General features: G+C 35.6%; 1 protein-coding gene across 2 annotated transcripts in view; it reads right to left on the bottom strand.

Annotated features, from left to right (window-relative positions):
* PIEZO2 (piezo type mechanosensitive ion channel component 2) overlaps positions 1 to 14,952 on the bottom strand; it is a 539,671-nt gene that overhangs the window by 181,952 nt on the left and 342,767 nt on the right. For both annotated transcript variants that reach the window (XM_036741022.1, XM_036741023.1), the window contains exons 6-7: positions 6,223 to 6,433; positions 4,350 to 4,563 (exon numbers count right to left, since the gene is read on the bottom strand). In XM_036741022.1, coding sequence (XP_036596917.1) covers positions 4,350 to 4,563; positions 6,223 to 6,433 — 425 coding nt within the window. The remainder of the gene's footprint in view (positions 1 to 4,349; positions 4,564 to 6,222; positions 6,434 to 14,952) is intronic.

Here is a 14,952-nt window from a genome sequence, read left to right as displayed (position 1 = left end):
ATGAGGCAAATCAATTCATTTAATATTAAACTCAAATTTTCTAAAGGATATATGTACTTGATTTAACTTTAACTTGTTTAAAGGAACACTAATGAAATATATTATAAATAATTTGGAAAATGAAACAATACCACTCACACTGATCAACTCCACTAAATAAATGCAAATAGATAGTAATTAGGTATTTAGTAACTACTTAGAGGTGCTAGGCATTATTCTAATTACCAAAGATACAAAGAAAAAGAAATGAGTCCTGCCTTCAAGTAGTATATAGTTTAGTGAAAAAACATGAAAACAACTAGGAACATACAGGATAGTTACAGGGTAGATGGAAGGTAATCTGAAAGGTAAAGGGCATTTTTCCTTTAACTTTTATCAATAAAGTCAAATGAAAATGTTCTTTTGGTGGGTTAGTTTATAGTCCCTTAAAATTAAAGTGATATGCATTCTGTATGCTTCTCTCCACACTGGATGGCTTTCATGTGAAATTTTTGCCAACCAGTCTTGATTTTTAAAAGTTTAGTCTTTCTTGTGTGTTTCTATTTATTAGAGCTCAGAACACCCTAATGCAAGACAGGCATACCAAATCAATCCCAGGCAAGGCCAGGCCAGGCCAGGCCACACTGCAAAAGTGTGTTCATTTTCTCAGTCTGGATCCTGCAAAGGAAAATGAGGCAATGTCTAATGGTATGTGCAAGATTGAGTGGATTCCTTTTGAACTAGGAGTAGGTTACCTAGAAGTCATACAACATAGGAGTTACCATAGCTCAGTACTCACCATTGGGAACTAAAATTACCAAGTAGCAGATAATACACAGAGAAAGTCATCACCTTGCTCCACATTTTTTCCACTGTCTTTTGTAAAGTGTTGAAATTTTCTAGGATGATTACCCATTACTTTCCCTCCTCACCTATTTCATAATCCAGCCAACAGAGCCAACTTGCTGCTGTAATCACATGACATTCAATTTCTTGCCTCCATGCATTCCCATAGACTCTCTCTGTGGAATGTTCTCCCTTTTGATCTTTACTTCTTGAAACCACTACCTTGCTCTCTTTAAGGCTCAGCTTTAGTGATACTGACTTCAATAAATCATTCAACAAGAATTTATTAAGCACCTACACTATGCAAAGAACTCTGCAAGGTTATAGGCATATAAAGACATCGAATTAAATAGCACCTGTCCTCAAGGAGCTTACATCCTGTGAAGAGAAACAATACATATGTACATTTTGTCATTGTTGTTATCATTTAGTCATTTTCAGTCTTGTCCAACTTTTTGTAACCCTTTTTGGAGTTTTCTTGGCAAATATACTGGAGTGATTTGCCATTTCCTTCTCCAGCTTATTTTACAGAAGAAGAAACTGAGGCAAACAGGATTAAGGGACTTGCCTAGAGTAACTCAGATAGTGAATGTCTGAGACTGGGTTTGAACTCAGGTTTTCCTGACTCCAGGCCTGGAAATCTATCCACTCTACCACCTAACTATATATGTAAGTATACAAAATACGTGTGTATGTGTGTATGTGTGTGTGTATGTGTGTATGTGTGTGTGTGTACATACTTACATACAAGATAAGCTTTGGAGGAAAGGCAGTAAGGGGTAATGGTAATTAAAGGTCTTTCCTGATTCTCCTAGTTGGTAGTGCCCTTCCCTACCAAATTTATTTATATATCTTTTGTATGTATCTTCTATTTCCTTACAATTTTATATCTTGCATAGAATGTAAGCTCCCTGAGGGCAAGGAACTGTTTCAGTTTTGTATTTGTATCCCCAGCACCTGTCATAGTACCTGGAACATATTAGGTGCTAATAAATGCTTGCTGGTTACTCACTTGCTTTTAATTGACACAGATTTAAATAGTAGAAACTATAGAATTCTGCCTATTTTCTTTCCTTTCAACTTTTTTTCCTTAATCTACATAGACATCTATTTCAACTCTAGAGTTGGAAAGTAGTTACATCCTTGACAAGGTCAGTTAGGACATAGAAAAGAGTATAGGATATCTTAAAAGTCTTAGTGTAGTTTCAAGTTTATAAAACTTCAAAAGAATGATGTTAAAAAGGGGCAACTAAATGGTACAGGAGACAGAATGCAGGGCCTGAAGTCAGGAAGACTCATGCTCCTCAGAAATCTGGCCTCAGACACTTACTAGCTGTGTGACCCTGGGAAAGTCATTTAACCCTGTTTGCCTTAGTTTACTCATCTGTAAAATGAGCTGGAGAAAGAAATGGCAAACCACTCTGAGAAAACTCAAATGGGGTCATGATGAGTTAGACATGACTGAACAACAAAAAATGCCAAAAAAAAAACATTCAAAAAGTTAATTATTTAAAATGTTAAAATACTAATGTTTCTTATTAAAATCCAATATAACTTCAATTTTGTGCTATACATCATTCTAGTCAATTTTTGGACTCAGCCTGAACAATGAGGTTTTGATACATACAGGATAGTTTTGACATGCCTCCACCAGAAAAATCCTAAAGGAGATAGATATGACTGAGGTAGCCAAGACGCAGCCTGAGGAAGTGTCATACAGAAACTTTTGTAATATAATACATGACGGAACGATCCACTATATTAAAATTAAAATTAAAAATTTATTCTTCAAAATTGGCAAAAGCAAATGAATATACAATAAATATAAATAATTAAATCTCCAAATGGCATTTTTATAAGTTTGTAGCTTTTATACACTTAACATTACTGAAGCTTAAAATTACACTAAGACTTTTGGGACATCCTGTATAATAAAATAGTACATCAAACCTTGACTTTGAAAAATTAAATTGTATTTGAACCTTTATTGGCAGAATGATATCTTGTTTGCCTATCAAGGTGGTGCATGTAAAACTAAACAACCAGAACAGGTTTATCCACACAACTTCCTACCCTACTTCTCAAATTCCCATGTTAGACATTGTTTCACAACATGTGACTTGCTTCTTTTGTTTGCCACCCTCTCCACTGATTTATCCCTACCTTGCTTGACCAAAAGCAGTTGCAGTTCAGTATTAGCTCTCCTTGCACTGTTCTCTGGCTTTTATTTTATTATGCCTATATTCCTTCTTCAAGAAGAATTCTATCTCTGTGTGGCTACTATTTATATATAGGAATAAGGTAAGAACTGAGCCTGAACTGGGTTTAATGCAGATGTTCCTGGCTAGGACATTGAATAAGGTTCTTTTCAATTTTAAGATTCTCTGTTAAAGTAAAAAACAAAAACAAAAGAAAAAACCAAACAAATCCTTAAGATTATTTTTTGCTAGTCTTTAGCTTACACTTATCTTTGACACCAGAATTCACATAGTATGATCCAATTAAGTTTTATGGTATATCAGAAACAAATTATTGTCTTGTAGATGAAATTCTCAAAGCTTAAAATATAAAAATGCTCCCAACATCAATACATTTGCATGGTGGGAAAACTTAAGTAAATGCAATTTTATATTAGATTTATTCTTTTAAATTTAATCTTAACACTAAAAAAAGAAACTGACTTTGAAATCTTTACTTAGTAGTTACCTAAAAGCTTGTTAGGGATCTCTTCTTACTTAATTTACTTAAATTGTCATGAATTTAAAGTTCGGTATCAAAAGTTAGAATTAAGTCATATAAGTATTAAGTTGTTTTTGTTTTTTTTTTAACCATGGACACAATAAGTTGGTGTCCTTTCTCTGTTTTGCCAACAAACTGCCTCTAGGTGGCACAAAAGATCCTTTACTATAAAACAAACAACAATAAAAAACCACCCCTCCCCAGCCCCCCACCCCCACACCCTGCCTTTTATGGCAATATTTACATTTCCAGTGACAGTATATCATCTCCTAAAAGTGTAAGCTCTGAGAAACTCAATTCTTTCAACACATTTCAAAACCAGAAATTGAATGTCTAAAAGAGAAATGAGTAATGTATAATCAAAAAAGGGGAGCAATATCCACATTGTAGCATCTTCATTTATGTCACTTTTATAAAATACATAATACTTAAGTACACAACATCAAAGGGAGTCATTTTAATTTAAATGTGTCCTTAAAGCATCCTATCCCTATGGAGCATTATCTTGCTTAAAATAGCGATTGGCTATTTAATTGGGAAAGGTTCATCTAGATCTTCATTGATTAAATCAGCTGAGGGGTGAAAAACTTAAGAACTGGGGTTGGGATTGGTTTTCCTTACTTTATATAACATTAATTTTTTATGATTTTTTTTTGTTGTTGATTCACCTGGTTATTTTACAGCCTTTTGGGAGGGGTGCTAAGTTGAGTAGCCATAACCATAAAAGAACTTGGTGTCTAGCAGCCCAAAACAAAGACTAGTCTACATTTTAATCACACACTTACCTTGCATAATAGTCTCCAGGTGGAACTGCTTCCTGAAAAAATTGGAACTGGTATAAATAAAGTCCAATCAAGTGCCCAGCAGAGAAGATGGCCATCAAAACACAAAGACAGCTGAATATCAGTGGGTCAAAAGTCCGGCACCAGGACCACCATGTGCATAGTCCCAAAAATACAAAGAAATATACTGATGACGTCAAAGATGGTAACATCATACCTGAGGGGGGAGAAATGGAATTCTAAAATACTGATATGCAACTAGAAAAGCATTCTTTTAATACAAACTACAACTACTGAGCATCACACATGAAATACTGAAAATACTAAGGCTAGAAAATAACCATACAAACAAATCTTACTTCTAATTTCTGAGCACAGTAAACAGATACATTTACCATCATTGAAATGACTTATGCATTTATATGTACATTCCTTCTCCTACAAGCCATCCCTATCCCAATTTTTTAGGAGAGAATGTGCAATTTCTTCCTCCTTATCTCTCTTTTGATAGGTTGCTTTGGTGGTCAACCAAAAGTTAATCTGAACACTTGTTCAAAAAACGGAAATCTCTTTATGTTCTGAGAATCAAAGGAAAAATGCTCTGAGAAGTGTTAGCAGTGGTGAAGTGTTATGGCCAAGCTTTCATAGGCTTCCAGCTAGGGAATCTACTTGCCTAATCCATCTCCCTATTTTAATGAGCAAAATATCTATTTCAAAGTGGGGATAGTCCCATAAAAAATTTGGTCTATTGCAATGCACAGATGCTATTGATTCTCTGGGTGAACTACGATTTCACTAATCTTTATAATAATGCACCAGGTCATGGAAATGTATAACATATCAAAGTTTTGTCCTACTTTATAAAATGTGGTCATACCTCTGTTATCAGTAAAAGAATTATGATATAAGATAATTAAACCACAGGGGTTGTGAATCTGTCTCAATGGTTCAGTTTGAGATAATTTTTTAATCCATCTACTGAGCAGCATCTCTTTGGCAACTGAAATATCTTCTCTCCCAGACTTTTTCCTTTAAAACTGTTGATACAGCTCCAGCTTCCATAATCTAAAATGGTCCTGTGATCCTGGTTCAGAGATACACAGTCTCCTATAATGCTTTGATTAACAAGCCCACAAGGAGTAGGGGTGTAGAAGACAGAACTATCATCATTAGGCACCCAAGTCAGTCGGCCAAAATGAGAAGAAAATGCTAAGGGAGGAGTGTGCGTGTGGGAGTGGGGGGGAGTTGGGGAGAGGTTACAAACTAAATTAGGAAGGAGAATACTCTATGACTAGTAGTTGGATTAAGACAATATGGTCACAAATAAGATGTGGATATCTTTATTGCCTATGCCATAAGATCTGTATTTATAGATTATCTGTAATGATAATGCATTATCAGGAGAAAAAAAAGACTGCAAGGAAGGAGCACAGTAGTAGGAGGAATCCAAAAGTGGAGAGGGTTGGCAGAAACAATCTTATCAATGGGCCACGCCACTTTTCCAGCATCAAATAACATCTATACTATACAATAGAATTTAAGTGGGAAAAAAATTCACCCAACATTTGATCATGAAACCACCTCTCTGAGAACTCCTGTTAGTAATTTAGTAGCATAATGAAGTAGAAAGAACACTGGTTCTGGAATCAAGGGACTTATGGTTGAGGCTCACTCCCTGAGTGACTACGGGCAAGCCGTTTACCCTTCTTGGGCCTCCGTTTCTTCAATTGTAAAGTGAAGGAGTCTCTGAGGTCTCTTCCCATTCTACAAGTTTGACAAGTGGCTATTGTTTTGAACATTTTTTTTTTATTCCTCAATGTCATTTGCTACATGCTTAACCCAACTGAGCTCTTTAGGAACTACAAAAAGCACCAACCTGTTGAACCAAGTAAGATGGTCACAACAACTTTTCCAGCAGTGGCGATCATATTGCCAATGAACTCTTTCAATTTGGAAGCAAGTGAGGCAAACCTACGCAATATTTTTAATTTTGTACTTTCTTCCAATTCTCCTTCAATAGCATCTCCTGCATCTAAATCCTCTTCATATATCAAGGCTTCTTCAGAATCTGCTTTTTCTCCTCCAGCCTAAATGCAAAGCAGAAAACACTGCAATCAAGAATTCAGTATTCTATGAGCAGGTAAACAGGGATGGTTTAAAAATAGGAGGATGATATGGAGTATATTTTTTCTCAAAATAATCCAGAAATACCATACAACTCATTAGGATTATTTTTGATTCTTTTTTTTACCTTTTCCAATGAAGCAAACATGAAAATTGAAGTTATTTAATTATAATTTATAATAATATATAATAATAATTTAAAAATAAAATCCCTTGTTATTTAATAACAACACCTAATCCTCTTTACATACAGTTGTTTCTGAAGCAGTAAAGTGCTGATTGGAAATATCCATTTTTAAAAATCTTATGTCCTATCATCTTTGATTTGATTTTTTGTAAAAATCTTGTTTTGCCTTCAGAGTAGTGGGAAGTTCTATCTGCTCTATTCCTGGACTAGGATAGAGATTTGGGCTTAATCCAAAGGGTTTAGGAAATCCTTTTCTTTATGGAGATGGTCTTTGTTTTCTATTTCAGTGATATCTGCCTCTAGGCGAATGACTGTGTACTGTCTGATTAACAACATGATCAGCCTGTTACTACATGGACTTATAAATAGATAGTATAACATTACTCGTCTGTCTCTTACCACTGTGCTATTCTGGCACTGACATTTCTACACTATGCTTTAGAAAGTAAGAAGAACATCATGGAGAAAGACTCCTATATTCATTCCTACAATACATATTTTTCTTGATATTTTTAAATTCAGGACCCATCAGATGTTTTTAATCAAAAAACAACAGAAATCTTTCTTAGTATCTTTAACAAGACAGGTTTTTAAGGTTTAGGTTTGAAACCACCACTCAGAGCTCTAAGTAAGTCTCTTTGATGCCTCAGAAAAGAATATCTTTTGTATGGTGATGTTCTCACATCAACATATTTTCATAACATTTTTAGTTTTATTGGAAAGACTAATATTTAAGATACTCTTGAGATGAGAACTGAGAGACTTCAGGGAGTAAAACCTGCCTAATCAATTTTTTAAAGGCTCTTTGAACTAATCTGCCATCAAAACATTCACTTTGTTATTCTAATACATGAACATGCATTGATGTGATATAAAGAAAGTCATCAGAGAAATGTATGCTCTTGGGTGGGGTGTGGGGTGGGACTTGGGTGGGTTGTGGAGGTGGAGTTTGGGGTGGGGATGGGGGGTAGAGAAAGTAGATGGGTTGCTCATAGAATGAGAGTGAGGGATGACATTTGAAAATAAATTTATTACAAAACTAAACACTAGAAATCTAAGTATACCTAATTGCCTCAGTCCTAAAGTGTCTAATTACCTAAGTACCTAAATGTAGGTGCATAAGTATTTAAATAACTAATTAATTATATATCTTAGTACTTAAGTATTTAAGGACCTATGTACCTAATTATCTAAGTACATACTTATCTAATTACCTGTGTCTATGTTCTTAAGTAAGAATGATGATAACTAACAATATAATGCTTACTATGAGCCAGGCACTTTATAATTATTATCTAATTTGATCCTCATAACAACACTGGGATGTAGGTGCTAGTATTATCCTCATTTTACAAATGAGGAAACTAAGGCAAACACAGTACTTAACTAGAACTCAAGTCTTCTTGACTCCAGGCTCAGCTCTCTACTCACTGTGCCACCTAGCTGCCTAAATACTTAAGTGCTGAAGAACCAATGTGCCAATGTCCCCTAATATTTATTCTTATAGGTTCTTAGGTACATATTTATGCATATATTTAAGTACATATTTATGGACCTATTTATATACATATTTAATTACCTATGTACATGATTACCTAAGTACCTAAGTGCATTAGTAGCTAATTGTCTAAGTACTTAAGTGCCTAAGTACCTGTGTACCTAAGTACCTAATTATCTGAGTTAGGGTAGCTAGGTAGAATGTCAAGCTGGTGGTCAGAAACATTGTTCCTTAGTTGAAATCTGATCTCAGACACTACCTACAAAGCTCTTCTGAAAAGTACAAATTCTTTACTATGCAATTCCTAGAATTATTATTTTTTAAATTTAAAGCTCTGACATAATTCAATTAAGATGTTTAGAGAAAAACTACTAATTAGAAGAGGATTTAATGCAGGAGATCATGTTGAAGGGAAGTTTGAAGAAAGTGCTAAGCCTTGAAGGCAGATAAACATTCTGAGAGCAGGGGATAAGGAGGTAGTGCATTCAGGGCATGTGGGATGACTTGTGGGAATTCATGGAGGAAGGAAATAGAACATCAAGTTCAGAGAATAGTTAGTAGTTCAGCCTGTCTAGAACATAGAGGGAGAATACTGTGAAATAAGGCTGGAAAGGTAGATCAGAGATACTGTGTTGAAGGCCTTTAACTAGAATTAGTTTTTTTTTAATCATATAATCAATAAGAAACCAAAAACATTTTTAAGCAGAGGAACAATATGGTCAGATCCATACACTTTAGGAAGAGTATTTTGTTAGCTGGAGGATAGATTAGAGAAGGAAGAAACTAGAAGGGTCATCAATAATAAAGTTATTGTAATTGTCCATACAAAAAGATATGTCTGAGTGGTGGCCTTATAGAGAAGGGCAAGGATGTTAGAGATTTTGAGGAAGTAAAATCAATAGGACATAGCAACTTACTGGATATTAGAGGGAGGAGATGGAAAGAGAAGGATCTAGAATGAGTGGTTATGAACCTGGGAAACTGGAAGAATGATGACGCCTCCAACTATAACAGCTAAGTCTGAAGGAGAATCATGTTAATTGGTAAGTAAGATTCAACTTGGATATTGAAATGTGAGACGGGTGTGAAATTCAGGAGATGTCTAGGTTGAAGACAGGATAAGGTGTTCATGAGAGGGATTAGGACTCCATGTGTACATATGTAGGATCACAGATACAGACATGAAAGAGACCTCAAAGGCCAGCTCCTCCAACATCTTCATTTTACAGATAGGAAATGGAGGCCCAAGATCACACACATAGTAGCAGCACAGATGGTAAGAATCAAAGATGAAATTTGAACCCAGGTCCTGGGACGTCAGTGTCAGCTTTCTTTCCATTGTGCCATTCTGTCTTCTCATCAGACAAAGATGATAGTTGAACCCATGGCAGCAAATGACATCATCAAGATAAAATGGAGAAAGAAGAGATACCAAGATAGAGATTTCTGGGGCATGCAAATTTAAAAAATAGGATATAGGTGATGGACTCAGAAAGGAGACTCGAATGGATAAGAGAAGAATCAGAAGTGAATAATTACAGAAGCCAAGGGAGGAGAGCATATTGTGCCAATAGCTGCTGAGAGGTTAAGGATGAAGACTGAGAACAGACATAGAATTTAGCATTAAAAAAATGGTAACCTTTGAGAGAGCAATTTGAGAAGAGTGGTGTGTTCAGAAGTTAGTTTAAAAGGATTGAGAAGTGAACTGGCAGCGAAAAAGGAGTACCACTGACCATAGATGCCTTTTCCTAGGTAGTTTGAGAGATGGAAGGGATCTTAGAGGCATCAGGTTCAACCCTCTTATTTTACAGTTAATTCTCGGTCACACTCTCTAGTGAAATCTTGTATTTCTTTATATGCCTGTTTTTGTACACGGGAGTAAATCTTTGAATACCACCCTGTCTGGCTGGAAGCTTGGCACGGCATTCAGAGCTGCTGATTTAGAATAAGATGACAAAGAAATAACAGTTTTAATGCCACCCAGACCACAGTTAGAAAAAAAAATAACCTCCATAATAAATGCTTTATTATGCAATTAGAGAATCCCTAAGGATGCTGATTAAATCAAATAAACCTATCTAGTAATTTGTGAGGTCATAAAAATTTGTTTCCATGACCTTTCCTCAGCAGGACAAAGGTCCCACAAATTTTATAAACAAACTATTTAGTTGTTTTTCTCTCTGAAAAACCCCAGGGGTTTTCATTTAAGAACACTTTTAAAACTGACAAACTGAGATATAACACAGACAAAGAAAAAAGATTGTCTCTATAAGTTGCTACTATCCTGATCAGGGCCAGAATGTCCATTAGTCATTTTAAGGCCTGGCTTATTAATGTCCCAGTTTAAAAACAATTTTTTTTCATCTGGTAAAGTATAAACACTGCAGAATTAGAAAAATTCTCAATTCACAATAAGGCATTTAAGAACAAATAGCCTTGGTTGGATTTGAAATGCATTTGCAATCTGTTTCCTCTAGGAAGCTGATGTATCATCATTACAAATAAAAACTAAACTCCTTGATTTATTTTTCCTTTTCTGGTGAAACAAGACAAAGGGTAATCATGAAAGTCTAAATTTTTTTTTTATAAAAATAAAATCTTATGCATTTCAAATAATGGGATTGTCACTATTACAAACTACAAAGCTCTTCTGAAAATGCAATTTCTTTACCGCAGGATCCCTTTTTTTAACTTAAACCACAGACATGATTCAATAAGGATGTTTAGAGAAAAACTTCTTCTACTAATCAGAGCACTCCAGAAGATGCTTCTTCAGAAGGTACCCTTCTTACTGCCTCCCCCACCCCCACCTCTAGGGGTTTCCTAGTAAAGGCAGGATGGCCACCTGTAGAGTATATTGTAAACGAGATTCATGTTCAGGCATAGATTGGTTGTTCAAGTCACTTGTAATTCCAATATTCTATGATAGCTTTACCTTTATTTCTGCCCTAAATTAAATGACACATATTCCAAGATCTTTATTTCCTTTTATTTTTGCAAGGCTGTATTATCTTCAGAATCTTTACAGACATCCCCAAACAGAACAACCATTCCAACCTTGACTCAAATCCACCCTACTCAAACTGAAATGACATCTCAATAAGGATTTCTTTCTAGGACAAGATAATGGAAAAGAAGGTAGAAAACAGAGGGAAGGGTTTTTACTTTTGGCTGATGTTATATGTCCATTTCTATTCACATGTAAATATAAGGATTCATAATAGTACAGTACATAATCACTACAGTTGGAAGGGACATTAAAAATCATCTCATCTAACCCCCCTCCATTTACAGATTAGGAAATGAAGCTCAGAGGGCACATAGGGTGTAAAGTAGGAGAACCATGTTTTGAACTTAGGTCTTTCTACACCAAATCTATTTCTCTTTCCATTGTACCATACTGTGTTATAGACACTATATACTAAGTCAAACAAGGAAGACTTGAGAGGAAATGACCCAAGACCCAACAATTATACCCAATAAGAAGGCAAACTTCGATAATTTAATTCAGGGCCTATTCAGAAGTCCTTGATTATAAAATATTACCTATTAAGCTATCACTTAATTACTCATGAAAGGGTTAGATGTCCTTTAAAGCCCCTTCTGGCTCTAAATCTATGATATTATGACATATGTCTGTTAGCTTTAATCAAGATATGAAAATAAGGAGGCAGAGCCAAGATGGCAGGGACTCACCTGAACTCTTCCCCAAACACCTCCAAACAACTATAATTCCTGTCTCAAAATAAATTCTGGAGCAGCAAAACCCACAAAAGGAACAGGTGAAACAATTTTTCAGTGCAAGACAACTTAGAAGGTTGGCAAGAAAGGTCCATTTCACCAGGATAAGCGTAGAGTGCAGTCCAGCTCAGTCCACAGGCCAGCAAACCAGAAGTAGGCCTTAGGGGTAACTGAATCAGTAGTGGCACTGGCGGTTTCTGGACCTCTCAGCTCACAAACATTAAGAGGGTGAGACAGCTGGTCAAAAGGAGATTACTGGGAGGTACTGGGAGGAGGTGTTGCATTGCTCATACTTGAATCTGAGTTGCAGTCCTAGGTCTCAGTTCCAAGGTAAGGAGCAGCATTAGCATACCAGAGCTTGCAGCCACAAGGGAGCAGGGGCCTGGTCACAGTTCCAAGGTGGAAAAGAAAACTTGTGGTTTCTCACAGATCAGAGCACAGAACAGGAGAGCAGTAAACACACTTCTCCCTAGATCATACCACCATGGAAGAACTGAAAACTTACAGTCCCCAGAATTACCTCTGAAAATAGCTGCACAAAAGACTTAAAACTTGGGATGGTGTCGTCCCTGTCCCCCCCCACCCCCACTCCAGAAACAGAACTCCACTTTAGCATAGAGTTAAAAGTCAAGAAATAGGCTGGGTAAATAAGTCAACAGCAGAAAAAGATCCTAACTGTAGAAAGTTACTAGGGTGACAGGGAAGCTCAAAACACAAACTCAGAAGAAGACAACAAAGTCAAAATTGCTATACCCAAAGCCTCACAGAAAAATATGAATTGGTCTCAGGCCATGGAAGAGCTCAAAAAGATTTTAAAAATTAAGTAAGAGAGGTAGAGGAAACATTGGGAAGAGAAATGAGAATGATGCAAGAAAATCATGAAAAAAAGAATCAACTGCTTGGTAAAGAGGCACAAAAATACTAAAGAAACTTATACCTTAAAAACCAGAATAGGCCAAATGGTCAAAGAAGCACAAAAATCCAACGAAGAAAAAAATGCCTTGAAAAGCAGAATTGGCCAAATGGAAAAGGAGGTATAAAAATTCACTGAAGAAAAAGACTCCTTAAAAAGCAGAAGTGACCAAATGGAAAAGGAGGTACAGAAGTTCAATGAAGAAAATGAATCCTTAAAAATTAGAATTGGGCAAGTGGAAGCTAATGACTTTATGAGACATCAAGAAATAACAAAACAAAATCAAAACAATGAAAAAAAATAGAAGAAAATGGGAACTATCTCATTGGAAAAACAACTGACCTGGAAAATAGGACCAGGAAAGATAATTTAAGAATTATTGGAGTGCCTGAAAGCCATGGCCAAAGAAAAAGCCCAGACATTATCTTTCAAGAAATTGTCAAGCAAAGAGCTCTGATATTCTAGAATCAGAGGGTAAAGTAGAAATGGAAAGAATCCACCAGTTACCCCCTGAAAGAGATCCCAAAATAAAAACTCTCACACAAATTCCAGATCTCCCAGGTCAAGGAAAAAATATTACAAGCAGCCAGAAAGAAATAATTTGAGTATCATGGAGCCACAGTCAGGCTAACACAAAATTTAGCAGTTTCTACACTAAAGGATCAGAGGGCCTGGAATATTAATAGGCCCATGTGACCTGCTTAAGTCATATGGAAGCATGAGTCACATGAGCCTGGGTAATGAGGGTTGCGATGCCTTCTGACCCTGAAGAAGTGTATATATATTCAGAGGTTGGCATTTTGCTTTGGGGCTCACTCATGGGAAGAGTGTTTGTGTGATGTAGCCAGATGAAACTCTGGGTGGTCGTTAAGGAGCCCCACCCTGGGACTGAAAAGCCAGATGTTGCTGCTTCTCTTTCTGGTAACTATGTATGTATTGCTATGGACAGACAGAAGCCCTGTCTGCTGATTTGTGTTATTTGCTCTGTTTATAAAATTTCTGCTTGTAATTTCTGTTTGTATTTGCTCTAAAGTTCAAGGTAATGACTTTTCCCCTGAACTAAGTGAATGGTATATATATGGTTGATTAAAGTAAGATTGTTGACCCCTTTAAAGTTGCTTTCCTTTAAAAAGCAGATCAAAGAACCAGTGCTAGCAGCCCTCTTGTGTCCTGGTGTTATTGGTCTTACACCCCCACAGCAGCTGCAAGAAACATTATTGTTACAATATTTGAAAGGAATATCAAGTTGTGTACAACTGCCTATTTTTAATGTACTATGTTATGGATTTTCTTTATTTTTTTCCATAAATTAAAAATCAAAATTTAAAAAAGAATGTTAAAATTTGTTTTCACATGCAATTGGGGAAAATATTAAAATAAAAAAGATATAAAAGTAAGATGAAAGAACAATTCCTGATAGTGTATGGGTCCTGAGGGCAGTTACTACTCTACATTTTAATCCATTTCCCATTTCCTATTGGGACAAAGTCCAATGGCAATTGTTCTGAAAAAAAAAACTATAAATATTTCTATAAACCTACTTATGATCAGTAAAAAAAAGTAGTCCGGAAAGGAAAGGGAACATTTTTCTAAAGGGCCATGTGCTGTTTATTCAGTGGCTATTTTCAAAAGTTAACATTTATGTTAGCAAGACAAGTTCAGGTCACCATAAGAACTCATGGAAAGAACAGAGAAGAATTGTGACTCACTCGAATAAGATAAAAAGTTAACCTAAAGTTATCCTAAGTGTTACCCAGTGTAGGAACAAAAGCAAAAAGAAAAAAAAAGAAATAAATTGAATGAAAGAATACTGATTTGTTGAGTTTGTTGTTGCACATAGTTGTAAATCTGATGTATTAACATTTTTTTAACTAAAGAAAAAAAATTATCCAATTGGAAGGCATATTTCAGGAAAGGTACCAGAGCAAAATCATAATGCAGTTTAGTCTAATTTTTAAAATTAAAGTAAAAGTTAGTATGAGGGCTGATACCTGTAACCACAATCTATAAAGCATGATATAGGCTAAATTTAGTAAAGAGAACTAACTGGTATTCATTAACTAATGAGTTTCTAGAGGACATAGGAAATCTTTACTGTAATTTAAACTGTAAAGGAAATGAAATAAGTTATAACTACCAGAGG

Source organism: Trichosurus vulpecula, chromosome 1, assembly GCF_011100635.1.
Source record: "Trichosurus vulpecula isolate mTriVul1 chromosome 1, mTriVul1.pri, whole genome shotgun sequence".
NCBI lineage: Eukaryota > Metazoa > Chordata > Mammalia > Diprotodontia > Phalangeridae > Trichosurus > Trichosurus vulpecula.
This window is presented reverse-complemented; position numbering and strand designations above follow the sequence as displayed.